This window comes from Enhydra lutris, unplaced genomic scaffold (genome assembly GCF_002288905.1).
Source record: "Enhydra lutris kenyoni isolate GAN:26980312 unplaced genomic scaffold, ASM228890v2 scaffoldscaffold22, whole genome shotgun sequence".
Taxonomy (NCBI): Eukaryota; Metazoa; Chordata; class Mammalia; order Carnivora; family Mustelidae; genus Enhydra; species Enhydra lutris.
This window is the reverse complement of record NW_019154106.1, coordinates 10059271-10072524: the sequence shown is the minus strand read 5'-3', so window position 1 is coordinate 10072524 and position 13254 is coordinate 10059271. Positions and strand designations below refer to the sequence as shown.

The 13254-nt window shown below is 60.1% G+C and overlaps 1 protein-coding gene across 1 annotated transcript in view; it reads right to left on the bottom strand.

The window, feature by feature from the left end:
* LOC111149508 (synaptotagmin 7) overlaps positions 1–13254 on the bottom strand; it is a 37110-nt gene that overhangs the window by 18043 nt on the left and 5813 nt on the right. The window contains exons 3-5 of the mRNA XM_022506604.1: positions 10400–10531; positions 5461–5829; positions 1403–1525 (exon numbers count right to left, since the gene is read on the bottom strand). Of these exons, the coding sequence (XP_022362312.1) occupies positions 1403–1525; positions 5461–5829; positions 10400–10531 (624 nt within the window). The remainder of the gene's footprint in view (positions 1–1402; positions 1526–5460; positions 5830–10399; positions 10532–13254) is intronic.

The window sequence follows — 13254 nt, the reverse complement described above, 5'->3', positions numbered from 1 at the left end:
TTTCCCTCCCACTCTCTGGGAACTTCTGACTGTGTCCACCATAGACATTCAACAGTGAACTTGGAATAGGAAGAAAATGCGAGAAGCTGCTGGAGGGACAGGCAGTTCGCTAACTCTTGACCTATCCTTCCATAACCCACAGGCCCCTGGTGGTCGCCTGGGACAGTCTCCTCCTGCCTTAAGGGGCTCAGGGAATGTCAGGATCCCTGCCCAGTTCACAGGCTCTGACAGGTGCCCCCCGCCTGAGTGTCTATGAGAAGCTTCGCATGCCCAAGCTGGAAGGGGTCACCCTTTCCAGTCCTCCATTCGACAGACAAGGAAGCAGAGGCTCAGAGAGGGGCAGTGACTGGCCCACATCTGAGGAGCGTGTTTCTGCCACAACCAGAACTAGAAGGCCGGCATCCTGGCCGTCAGCCCACATGCTCTCCGGGAGGCTTTTGGTCGTGTCGAGAAGCAGACTCGACTGAGGTGAGGAGCCCTCCCTCTGCGACTACAGCTGTGCATCTGGCCCAGCCCAAGGCCAGGAGACAGGCGGCAGCCACACCAAGGGCAGGCTTCCTCCACCTTGGTGGTACTGCCCAAGCCTCCGACCTTGCCCCGTTTCCTTTCCCACAAGTGCTCCACGCCCTCCCTGAGACAGGAGGTACCAGTAGGTGCTTCCCTGAGTTCCTCATGGTCAAGACTATGGCTAAATGCCCAGCCCTCTTCTTGGCCTGTGTAAACAGGGAGCCTAGCCGGCACCCATGGCCTGCTCTCGGACCCTCCCCCTAGTCCCTCCTCCTGGTACCTCAGGTTCAGGGCTGCCTCTCAGTTCTTTCTGGTCACCAGGCCTCTCCCACACCCCACACCCTCCCACCAGGGGTTCTTCTTCAATCAGCCAAGCAGCTCAGCCACACCTGTGCAGTTCCCCTGCGGTGACGGGGTGCTACCTTCACCCCAGCGGGACCTCCAGGCAAGAGGGAGGTTGAGGTGGCGGGGATGAGGGAGAAGAGGCTTGTGCCCCTTCCCTACATCCCCCCTGCCCACCAACCACCAGAGAAACTGGGATTTCGAGGTCGGGGGTGGGGCAGAGATGGAAGATGAGGGGCAGCAAGGGAGGAGGGAGCCAAGCAGGGAGATGGGGCAGAAAGGTGGGCTTGCTCCGGGCGAGGGCAAGCATGCCTGGGGAGCAGGCTTGATCCAGAATGGTCCCAGGATGGCCACACTGGCCTCGGACCCAAGGGACACCCGGGTGTGGCGTGTGTGAGGGTGCCAGCTGGGGAGGGGGCTGTTCTCCCGCTCCAGGATCACTGAGGGCACCGCCGCCTCATCCAGCAGCCGGGCCAGGGCTGGTGGAGGCCGGCAGCCTCTCCACGCCTCCATCTCTGCTGCTGCCGCTGCAGGCCCTTGCCTGTGCTCGTACCTCTTGTCCCCCTGAGCGTTCTGGTTCTGCTGGGTTCCTGGGTTTTGCAGGTCAGGGATATTGGCAAAGTCATCCTGTTCCGAAAGCCCTAAGACCAAGGATAGCACCACCATCCTGCCTTCCCTGCCCGAGGTGGGCAGCCCACCGGCCGGGAGGAAACGAGGAGGCCCCACGGGTTGGGGCAGGGAGGGGAAAGAGAGAGACAGAGACAGAGACAGAGACAAAGAGAGAGAAGAAAAAAGCGTAAGAAACTGGCCCTGCAGGAGAGAAACCACACACTTTAGCACTGTCAATAGTTGTAGAGCAGAGTCGGGTGGACGTGGGGACGGAGGGAATGAGGGGAGGTGTCCATGGCCTGAGACCCTGCCTGCCTCGGGGCCAGGGAGCAAGGTGCTCTGGAAAGACTTGGGGAAGGGGCTGGGCAGAAGCCCGATGAAGGGGCATGTGCCCAGGACACTGCTGAGGAAACTGTTAAGGAAGGCTGGCAGGGGTGGGGTGGGGGAGGCCAGGGGATGGGGGGAGCATATGCCCTGGGGCACTCGGACTTCCAAGGAGAACTCATCTCCAGTTGAACAAAGGCCAGAGGCTTTATGCTGGGCCCCTGGGAGAAGAGGGAGGGGCTCCATTGCCATCTTGCTTTGGGAAGGGCAGGCAGGTTTGGGCTCCCAGGTGGGAGGTTCTTAGAAAGTCTGGAAATCCAGTGGGCGCTGCACCTTCATTAAGACATCTCTAGGTCATGGTCAGCCAGATGTCCTTGACACCAGGAGGGGTCCCTGAACACACAGCCCATCAGAGGAGAATGGAAGTCCCTTCTGGTTTGTGGTGTGCTGGCCATCATGGGCCTTCTTTTGAGTCCCCCTTCCTGGAAATCCAGGGAAAAACCACCAAGGCTTTTGAGTCCAGTTCAGGGGCCTTTCCTTGGAGAAACAGTCCAGAAGTCACCAAAAAGCAAAGGTGGAGAGAGAGAAAGAGCAGGGACCTGGCCAGGTCTGGAGGGAGCCTGTTTCTGCAATGAGGAAGATCTGGAAGAGGCTGAAGTCATTCTGCTTTGAGGGATGCTCAGTCCAGGCAGACCAGGAGCTGGCATGTGGGTAGCAGCGTGGGGCCAGAGGTCAAGGTGTGATGTTTTTCATAGGCGGCATTCTCAGAGAGCTCCGTGGCAACTGCGGAGTCACCCTGCATTTTCCAGGGACGGAAAGTGACCTGCTGCCCCACAAAATCATCAGAGTTCATGGGCATTTTCTGGGTATTTTGTGGAGCTTATCCAGCTCTGGGTCTCTCATCCAAAAGAAGAGGAGGAAAGCATGTCTCAGGAAGGGCCAAGGGAAGAATGGTAAGCCTGATGAAATATTCTGGAGAGGGGGATCTTGGGTTGGGAGATCTGCCCTTCAACCACCGTTATCCCGTTCAGGGAGAGGCGGCTTTGGTTATTTCCTAGAGAGGTTGTCAGAAGGGAACTCAAGCAGGTGACACGTGGCACCTGGGGGGGCTGGGCTCGGGGAAAATGGGAGATGGCAGTGGGGGCCCCAGGGAGGGGAGGAAGCCAAGTGGTTGCACTGCCTTTGAGATCATACATCTTTGTCCTGGGCACATTACTCCAGGTTGACACTCCCGCTGGCATCTAACTTTTGGGTAACAACTCCCTCTTCCCTCAGGACAAATCCTCGTTTTCTTTGTTCTCTGCCCACCGGTACTGTTTCAGAGTTGGTAAAATTCCATTTGGCTGCTTGGGAGCTGGTGGAGCTGGGGGAAGGAGAACCCAACGAAAACAACATGTTTTTCCCTGGTTAATGCATTTTCCAGATACTCCTTTTGCTCGTCTTGAAAACAAAACGGCTCTTCTGCATAAATTCCCAATTTGTCATTCTCTCCAGCAACACAGGCTGCAAGGGTGAGAACGAGGGGCAGGAGGAGAGTCTGGGGAGAAGCTGGTGGTATTGGTGGGGTCACACCCATTAAGCAGGAGGAACACCATCCTTCCTGCAAGAGGGGGTGGGATCCTGGGAGGTCTGGCTAGCCCTCCCACCCTGGCTATCTCCATAGACCAGCAGCATCTGGGGCAGGAGAAGGGCCTCAGAAGCACACCAGCTAAACTGTAAGGCGGAGGTCAGAGGTGGGCAAAGTACAGCTGGTGGCCTGGCTTTCTACAGCCTGCAAGCTAAGAATGGCTTATGCATGTTTAAAGCATTGCTTTAAAAAATGTGATTGAGACCACGTGCCCCACAAAGCCTAAAATATTTATAATCTGGTCCTTTACAGAAAAAAAATTTGCTGACCCCTGCTGGGAAGAATGACAAGTGGAGGAGGGGGGCGGTGGGTGATCTCTAGTGGTGACCAGCAGGCAAGGGGCCCATGAAGCAATGGTGGGCATGGCAGTGTGGACCGTGGATGCTGGCCCAGCAGTGCCACTCATCAAATCCCAGTCGAGCAGGGGCACAGCGGGCAGGGAAGAGTCGGTACACGGAGGCTTTCCTGCAGCCGGCTCCCTTCTTCCCAGGGCCTGGGGATGGCTCCTACTCCAGTTCTGATGGCTGCTAGAACAGATAGCAGGGTGAGAGCTGTGTGAAGAGCAGCCGGAGGGCAGGAGGAGTGGAGGGGTGCAGGGGCTTGCCGGTTCTCAGTTCTGTTCAAGCCGCAGAAGAACCAATTCCCTTGACTCTCCTAATCTGCACCAGTGCCATCGTATCCGTCCCCAAACCAACCACGGCCTGGAAGCCAGGAAGCTCGGCTGGGCATCCTGTCTCATGCAGGCACCAGCTGGATTCCCAAGGGTCCTTGGGTGGGGGAAAGCCCCAGCAGATGTGCTGCCTGGATGGGCCAAGTAGGGCACGGGCAGCATGGACGGCCAGGCCAGGGCAACGGGCCATTTGCACAGGTGTGGGAAGCTGGCATGGCAAGGCCTCTTCTGTTGGGGTGCCTCTGCCAGGGGCAGCACTCCTGTCTGCACTGGAAGCTTGGGCTGGGGTCTCAGCTGGAGAGGTAGGAAGCTTAGAGGGACCTGCTTGCCTTCAGAATCCCCACCATCTTGCCAATGAGCTGCACCTTGATCTTGGCCTTCCCCTTCCTCCTCCCTTTCTCCTCTCCCAGGCTTAGTGCTGGTCTCTTGCCCCATGAAAAGTGCTCCCAGGGAAGACCTGGGCGATGGAAATAATCCCCAGAGCCTGGAAGGAAGGTCATGTTAGGCCGGAGGAGGCGAGTGATATCAGGGACCAAAGCCCAGGTCTGCCTGGGCTCCGAGAGTGAGTGCAGATGCCCAGAGCGATGCCAGAGAGAGGGAATGCGCAGTGGGCAGGGCTCCTACCTGTGACAGGGCAGGGGCAGGGGGCCAGCATGGGACTGGGGTGGGGGGAGATGAGGAATGGCTGCAGTTAGATACCCGAGGTGGGTGGTCACTTCTCAGGCCTGTACACTTGGAAGAAGCCTCTGATTTAGAAAGAAGGTTTCCTAAAGCTTTGGGGGGAACATCTGAGGTTTGTCCTCAGGGGATGGGTCATTCTGGGAGCCGGAGGACAGGTGGCTGTAGAAGGTCAGAGAGGCAGAGGACAGGGCTAATGGCAGGAACAGGGGAAGTGAGAGGGAGGGAGGAAGTGCGGGCGCAGGAAGGTGAGCAGAGTCAGGTTACAGGGAAGGGGTGATCTGGAGGCTTGGAGGCAGGGCCCCAGCCCAGGTTTGGGAGGAGGGGAGGAGGCTGGCAGGGAGGCCGGGAGCAGCTTGGGACTAGCCGGAAGGGGAGGCAGACCTGGCGGCCTCACCGGCATTGTCCAGTGTCCCCGATGACTTTTAGCGGGGGGTGGGGGGGACCTTCTCCGAGCCCCGGGAGGAACGGAAGTGGGGGAGTTGGGGTCTTCACAGGGGCGGCCCAGATAAGAATCCTTCCATGGGGGGGCTTCAGGCACAAGCCTTGAGCCACAGGAGGCTGGGGAGGGGTGGGCCGAGTCTGCTGGGCACCCTGCCTCAGAGGCAGAGGGGCCACGGAGGGCCAGCCGTTCCCCAAGGAGATGAGGGGAGAGAGGCTGGGTTGGGAGGTGGGGGCCAGCCCGCTCAAGGGGGGGACTTACAGGAAGGATTTCATGTCCAAGCCTCGGTTTCGAATCTGCCCCACCACGTGGTCCCAGCTGCCCGGGTTGGAGCGGCTGCGGCCGCCGGCCGCCCGGTACTTGGAGCCGGCGGAGGTGCCCTGCCGAGCCTGGCCCCGGCCATAGGCCCGGGGGTTGGGGCCCGGCGCCGAGGCCGCGTGGGCCTGCAGCTGGCCCAGGCTCTGGCTGGTGGTGGGCTGGCTGGGCTGCCGGCCCCGCTGGTGCTGGCTCAGCGGCTGCTGCAGGCTCTGCTGCCGCATCAGGGTGCGGGGTCGCTGGCATTTCGGCTCTCCCGTGGAGCTGGGGATAGACTCAAGGGTAGTGGCCGTGGACAGGGTGGAGTCCTCGAAACTTGGGGCGGGTGGAGGAGAGGAGAGAAAGGAGAAGCAGGTGAAGGGATCACAGTGGAGGAGAAAGAAGCCGAGGGTCAGGACTAGGAGGCCCCAGTGCAGGGCGCGCTCTGCCGGACCTCGCGGGGCCTCCATCCCGGTTGTCGCTGCCGCGCCGTAGCTGCCACCACCTCACCCGGGAGGCCACCGAGCCCCGTGCCCGCCCCGAGCCCGCCCCCACCACCACCCCTGGGCTGGCCCTGCCCAGCCCACCCCACCCTCTGGCCTTAGCTTGGCTGGCGGACAAACGCCTCTCAGACCGTGGGAGCTGTGCAGGCTGCGTGGTGAAGGCGGCCCCAGGGCCCCGGACCTGGTGTGCTGGAATGGCGCGGGGTGGAGGGAGCAGCCGCCGCTCCCTCCCGCCGTGTCGCTGGGGGACCCCAGGAAAGTCTGCCTCTGTGATCTAAGTACGAATGGCCTTTGGAGACATGAGGAAATCCAGGCCAATGCAGAGCTGGCCTAGTAACGTGTGACGAGACAGGGAGAGGCGGCCTTTCTTATGCTTGGGCCACAGAGGCTGGGGACCGTCCCCGGACACCCTCTGTCCTTGGGCCTCTGCTGGTTGCCCTGGCTGTCTCAGGACTGCAGACCTTTGCCCTCCTTCCAGGGTTCCTTGTTTCTGAGGTGCAGTGTCCCTTCCTGATTTCTTGGGAGTGACTCCCAGTCAGAGGAAGGAACCCGGGAAAGGATCAGATGAGGTGGGAGCCCCAGGAACCACCTGTCTGGTCACTTTGCCCCAATTCTGATGGAGGACAGGGTGACTATGCATTTGGAAGAGGGCGCCCTCCTAGCAGGCCCACCGGCATCCCTGAAAAATGCTGGTAAGGGGGCAGGGACAGACGGGAAGCAGGACAGGGCTGATCAGAGGCAGGATGAGGTCAGAGGAACCTGGGCTCAAGCTCCAGCTCTGCTGCTTCCGAACCACGGGACTGTGGAAGAGCGAGCCCACCCCTCAGTTTCTTCATCCGAGTGTCTTCATAAAGCCCGGGCGAAAATCATCCCTGAGCTGCCTCTGTCCCAAGGTTGCCATGGGGACCCAGTGAGGTTGGGCCTGGGGACATGTATTAGTTAACGGTTCCCCATGCCAGGGGTACCTGCAAATGTCTCAGGAGACGGAGGTAGGAAGAGTCAGAGATCCCTGGCTTCCCCAGGCAACCTGCCTGCTTCGTTCCTCCGGCCAGAGACACGAGCACATCCCACAGGCAGGGCCAGAACCTCAGAGGTCCCAGCCTCCTCCTCTGTCCCCTCCCTCTGTCTCCCAATCTAGTGGTCAAGGGCAGGGGTTGACAAACTGTGGCCTGTGGGCCAAATCTGGCCCACCCCTTGTCTTTGTAAATAAAGTTTTACTGGAACACACTAATTTACATCCTGTCTATGGCTGTGACAGGCTTGAGCCGGCATGAAAGAGACTATGTGACTTGTGGAGCCTAAAGATTTTCTTTCTGACCCTTTATAAAGAAAGCTTGCCAACTGTGGGTCTAGGGCCACAGGGCAGCCATGTCCCCCTCCCCGCCTCCCCGCCCGGGCTGTCTGCGGGAGGGGCTCCAGGGCCCTTGGAACCACTTTCACCACTGCAACCAGACCTCAGCTTTGCTCCCCCCGAGCCTACCCTGGGAAGCAAAGGACAACAGTTAGGCTGCCCCTATGGGCTAGAGAGAGAGAAAGAGAGAAAAAGAGGGAGAGCAAAAGAGGGAGAGAAAGTCAGAGAATAGAAAAGAGAGAATGAGAGAGAGAGAGAACGAGAGAGAGAGGAGAGAGAGAGAGGCAAAACATGGCTTTGGCTGGGAGCTGGGGTCCTGGAGGGGGCAGCAGTCTTGCCCAGCTCGGGCCTGCAGCCCGGGTTACCACCAGGGTCAGACCAGGTAGGCCCATAGCTCCCTGTTGGGGGGCGGGGTGGGGGAGGTGGAGGCAGGGGAGGACGACACTTGGACGGCCTCCTCCTCCTCCTTGCTGACCTCATTTTGGTTTCCTATCACATCCAAAATTAGTCCAATTTACAACCTCTCAGTCCCAGGAAACTAAAATTGGTGCCTCCAGGCCTGGAGCCAGCGGATGGCATGGAGGCTTCAGCCAGCCTGGAGTCTGTGGCCAAAGCAGGCTGGGGAGGGCAGGGTGCTGGGCCTGGCTCTCCGGGGAGTGTGGGGCTTCCCTCTGAGACCTTCCTGAGGCTCAAGGGAGAAATCAGCCTGTGTGCCTTCAGGCCGGCAAGCAATAAGGTCTCGGCACAGTGGCCCTCTGTGGTCCCAAAGCAGGAATCATGGGCCTTCTGAAGAGAACCGGGGCGGGGGGTGTGTGCGGTGCTGAATGGAGGCAAGAGGGCAGCCCCCAGCTAAGAAGGGGTCAGGGCTGCCAGTCTTCTAAGTGAGAGGCTGTCTGCTCCCTTAGCTGGGAGTGAGGCAGTTCTAACAGCTGAAAATGGAACGTACGTCCCAACGGGTGAGAATGGTCATAGTTCAAAGGATTTAGAGCCTGGAAAGGCTCAGCTGTGGGGAAACGGAAGTTTCTAAAAGCCAAGATGAGAATAAGGCAGCCCCATGGTGGGGGAGGAGAGAACATACTTTCTGCTGTGAACAGGGGCCAGCCCTGTGTCCGTGGCCCAAGAGAGGGACGGTCTTGTCTGGAAAGCTCAGAGAGCTTTTAAAAAGGAAACGGCTCTTCTGTCTGACATCCAGACCACCCTCATCAGAAAAGAGAAGCTAGCTGGGGCGCTCAACAACCCAACCACCAAGAACACACCACCCACCACCTGACAGTGGGACAGCTCACTGCCCAAGACCGGGACAGCCAATGGGGATGGCTGAGATGAGGATGGCCCCATGGGGACAGCCCAGCTGCTCAGGGTGGGCCTGCAGGACAGACGGGGGACTGGTGTGAGCAAGAGTGGGACAAGCCGATGGAGGTGCCTGATGGTCAGAAATGGAATGGCTCAGCCTCTGGGTCTAGAGCCACCTGCCGGCTGTAAGGGGGAAGGCTGGTGAGTGGCATCGAACACAGGCTGAGAGTGGGCCAGCTCCCCAGGGATGGGATGGTCCGATGGCTGAACGACCACGGGTGGCCCACAGAGGGATGACCTGACAGCTGGGATGGGGCGGCCAGTCAAAGAGGATGGGATGACCTGAGGATTGAAATGAAGCCGCCTCAGGGGCAGAAAATGGAATGGCTTGGTCACTGGCAAGCAAAGAGACTGATGGGGGCAGCAGCCGGAGGCTGGGATGCGACACAGTATGGCTGTTGCGCCCGATGGCGAGGATGATGTGTGTCTTGTGAAGGAATGGAATGAGCCAGAGGCCGAGGACGGCACCTCTGGGGGGAGCAGCGGGCGTGCCGGGGCGGGGGGTCCCGCTGTCCCCGCTGGCGGGGGGCCGGCCCGAGCTCACAGCTCCGGCTCCGGTGGCCACAGGGCCATGACTCACTTGGACAAGTTGAGCTTCCCTGCGGCCAGGTGGCTCTGCACCGTCCGCCAGCGGCCTCTCCCCGCCTTGCCACCGCTGCCCGGCTCGCTGGGGGCAGCCCCGCCGCTTCTCAAGGCGTCCTCTCCAGGTGGTGGCACCGGTGCTGGCTTCTCCCCCGGCCGGCCTTCCCGCTCCACCGCCAGCCCCGCCGCGGCGGCCACCTTGGCGCCCGACAGGAGGGTGCCACTGGAGGCGCGCGGGCCAGAGGGGCACCGGGGGTGGCGGTGGGGGGGAGAGGGCGGGCCACACGCGGGGGCGGGGGTGGGAGAGGGAGGAAAACAATGACAGATAAAAGGAAGAAAGAGACAGTGAGAGAGGAGGAGAGAGACAGACGGACAAGAGACAGACAGAGAGAGAGAGAGACACATCAGCACTGCGAAGTGGGTGAACAGCAGAGCCTGCAGAGAGGAGAGAGGGGGCCGGGCGGGCTGGGGTCGGAGAACAACGCACCACGACAATGGAGGGGCGGCCCCTCCCCACCGCCTGGGGCAGGGGCGGCGGGGGTGGGGGGAGGGCAGCCACCTCCAACTCTATCCCACAGGACAACGAAGGGTTAACGACGGAGGAAGAGCGGGCTGTCCAGGCCAGGAGGCCCCAAGGCAGGGAGAAAGAGAAAGCCGTGTTAGTCAGAATTCATCACCCCCACCACCGTCACCGCCGTCACCGACCACCGCCACCGCGACCACCGACCGCACCGCGACCACCGACCACCACCACCGAGCAGCCTGGGCAGCGGCACACAGCAGGGAGGAGAAAGCGAGCCACACCAAGAGGGAGGGACCAAACGGGCAACCCCATCCTGACTGTACAGAGAAGGGGGTGGGGGCCCGCAGGGGACCCACTGTGGGGGGTAGGGAGGCTCTCCTGCTCCGCTGGCCCTGGGAGATGGGGGGGGGGGGGAAGGGAGAGGGGGCGGGAGGGAACGGGAGGGAGAGGGGAGGCAGGAGGGGTTGCTCGTCTCCATGGTCGGCCTGCCCATGGGTGCACCGGTCGGGGGAAGTCGGGGACAGGAGCAGGAGGGGAAGTGAGGGCGTGCGCAGATACTCGGTACATAGGATCAAACCAGGTAAAGTCACTCACTTGAGGGACAGTCGTGGGTCGCCATAAGGGGCGTAGGGTGAAATGTTTAGAATAAACTCCTTGGGAGGATAGGAGCTCCATTTCTGCTGCACTGTGCTCTCATTGTTATTCCAAAAGTCTCTGTCTAGATCGCTGGAGGGGCAGAGAGAGAGGGGAGAAAACAGGGAGATACAAGAAGAAACAAGAACCGCAAGTCCTGCGGGGGCAGAGGGGACAGGGGCCCCGGGGCCGCGCACACAGAGAGCGGAGAGGGCCAGGGTCTGCTCCTGCGGGAGGAAGAGAGGGGGCAGCTGCGCCCCATGTGGACGTGCACACACGCGCCCGCACACGCTCACACGCTCGAGGGCCGAGGGCCGGGAGAAGCCACGCAGAAAGGAGGCGAGCTGCTGGTGGGCAGGCTGGAGCCTCGCACCCCGGGAAGCTGGTGGGAGAGAGAAAGATGGTGAGAGGGGAGGAGAGGAGAGGGGGCTGGGGATAGGCCTGGGGGAGGATGGTGTGGGGAGTGGGAGGAGGAGAGGGTGCTGGTTTCTGGCTGGAAAGAGCTGAAAGGTAGATCAGACCCTGCTGCTAACTTCTCGGGGGCGTGGGTGTGGGGGGCCCACTGCTCCTGGCCTCAGGTTCCCCACCTGCGAAACCAGAAGGTTGGCCAGAGCCGCTGGGCTGTTGATTTTCCCATAGCGGAGACCCAAAGTTCTCTCCTCTTCCATCCACCTCCACTGAGCCACTCCTGGGGCAGGCCGTGCTCCCGGCCCATCTTTCTCCTCTTCCCATTGGCCCAAGTTCCCCCAGCCTCCTCTGCTCTCTCCCCTCCTAGGATACAGCTTCTGCGGGAGCTTGGTGGATCTCAGCCGAGCTGAGGATAGGCTCCTCATTGCAGATATGGTGCTTGGGTGACCTCTCAGAGAAGAGAAGGGTCTCCAGGCCTCTGACCTTGCTGAGGGTGTGACCAGAGTCATCCGCAGCCCGTCAGGTCCAATGTTTTGGGGCCTGTGTGGAGGGAGACTGCCTTTCTCTCTGGGGGTTGATGGGCAGACTCAGCCCCAGGCCTTTGACACGTACCTGACCTGCCAGCCGGGGTAGCCTCTTTCTGTGCCCCTGATCCTTTCCAAGGTGGAGCTGTTAGGTCTGGAAGGGACCCTCTGACCCACTCTTCCCACCCCCTCCTGCTCTGAGACAAGTCACACCAATGAGGCAGATAGGCTGGAAGAAGAGAGAATATGGGGACTTCTGCTGGGGGCTGGCTGCAGAAGCCTTGGCCAACAGAAGGCACAGCCTGGAAATCCTAGGAGCCAAAGACAAGGGGCTCCATCAGCTTGTCAGGCTCCTGGGGCCCTGAGGAGCAGGCCTGGGAGCACAGGGAGAGGAAAGGCAGAAGAAACAGGCCAAAGGAACATTCTAGAAGGGAGTCATGCCAGAGCCCTCAGAAACACATCTAGGGAAAAGGGCCCTAGGAGGTGTTGGGGTGGGCCTGGCCTGTGCTGAGGCCCTGCCACTGCTCAAGGCCAAGGCAAGGGCCGTGTTGTGGGGGAGGCACACCCTCTGAAGATGGAGCAAATGTGTTCTTGGGGGACCTGCTTCTCTCCCCCACACCCCACACCAGAGCTTGACCTTGACCTTGGTTCTCTGTCTCAGACCTGGGAACAAAGGAGAGAAGCTGAGTGGCCACCACAGGCCCAGAGGAGATGGTGGTCCTGGCCCAAGAGGGGTGTGGGCAGTGTCTGTCTGTCCAGAGTGCACATTAGAAACGTCTCACAGGGACTCTGTACACAGGGTTCGAAGCCAAAGTCCTGAGTCAGTCTGTGAAAGGCACAGTGGAGGCTGAGGTGGGAGAGGCAGGACAGGCCCTCAGTACTAGGAGGCCCCTTCCTGGAGAAGCTCCCTCGACAGAAGACCCTATTCCTGCCAGAGACATCCTTTGGTCCACCTCCCCCAGTGTTACAGAGAGATGGAACAAGTTGGACAGCCTCCCTCCCCTTGCCCCTCCAGATCTCCAAAATCAAGTGTCCTCCAATTCTAGGTCCTGCAGAGAAAGAGCCACCAGGGTCATCACTGCCAGGCTGGTTTCCCACCCTCTGTTCCAAGGAGCTCCAGGGTCCCTCGTGTAGTCCGTTGCGGTACTGGAAAAGACCATCTTTAATTTTAAAAGTTTGGGACACACAGGTTCCTTTCCTGCAGGACTTCTCAGAGGCTTTAATGTATCAACGAATACCCTAATCTCCAAGAGGGGGATAGAGTGTGCAGTGCTTCCCAAACTTAGTTGGTCACGGAACCCATGAAACCTCAGGAATTCATGGAACAACCAGTAATCATTTATGGAGTGCTTTGAGGAACACAGTTTGGGAACCACTGCTAAAGAATGCAACTTCCCAGAATCCTTGACAAAAGATCCCTTCAGAGGAGGTCCTAAGTGTCATGGGTAAGCCCTGCTTCCTGCCATGTGATTGGCTTTGGGCCCTGGCAAGAGGTAAAGGCCTAGGAACCTAGGGGCATGCTGAATGGTGGCTTCCCTCCCCTGAGGCAAAAGCTCTATAGCTCAGCAGAGTGGGCAGAGGCAGCCGTTGCCCTCCCTTTGTTTTCGAGAACATTCGAGTTGCCCTCCCTTTGTTTTCGAGAACATTCGAGGGTGCTGCCCCCGCCTGCAGAGCCTGTCCCCCTTGCTGGTCATCCCATCTCCTCTCACGGGCCCTTTCCACGACTATCTAGAACATATCCATCCCCAGGTTATGGTCATTCGGCAGACAAGTGCCCCGGCCCAGCTGCTAACTGGGTTAGGGGCCTGGTATGGGGACCCCACGTGGTCCTTCCCCACCTTTAGAAAGCCCGGGGCCTGCACTCGGCATCAGCCCCTGAGACCT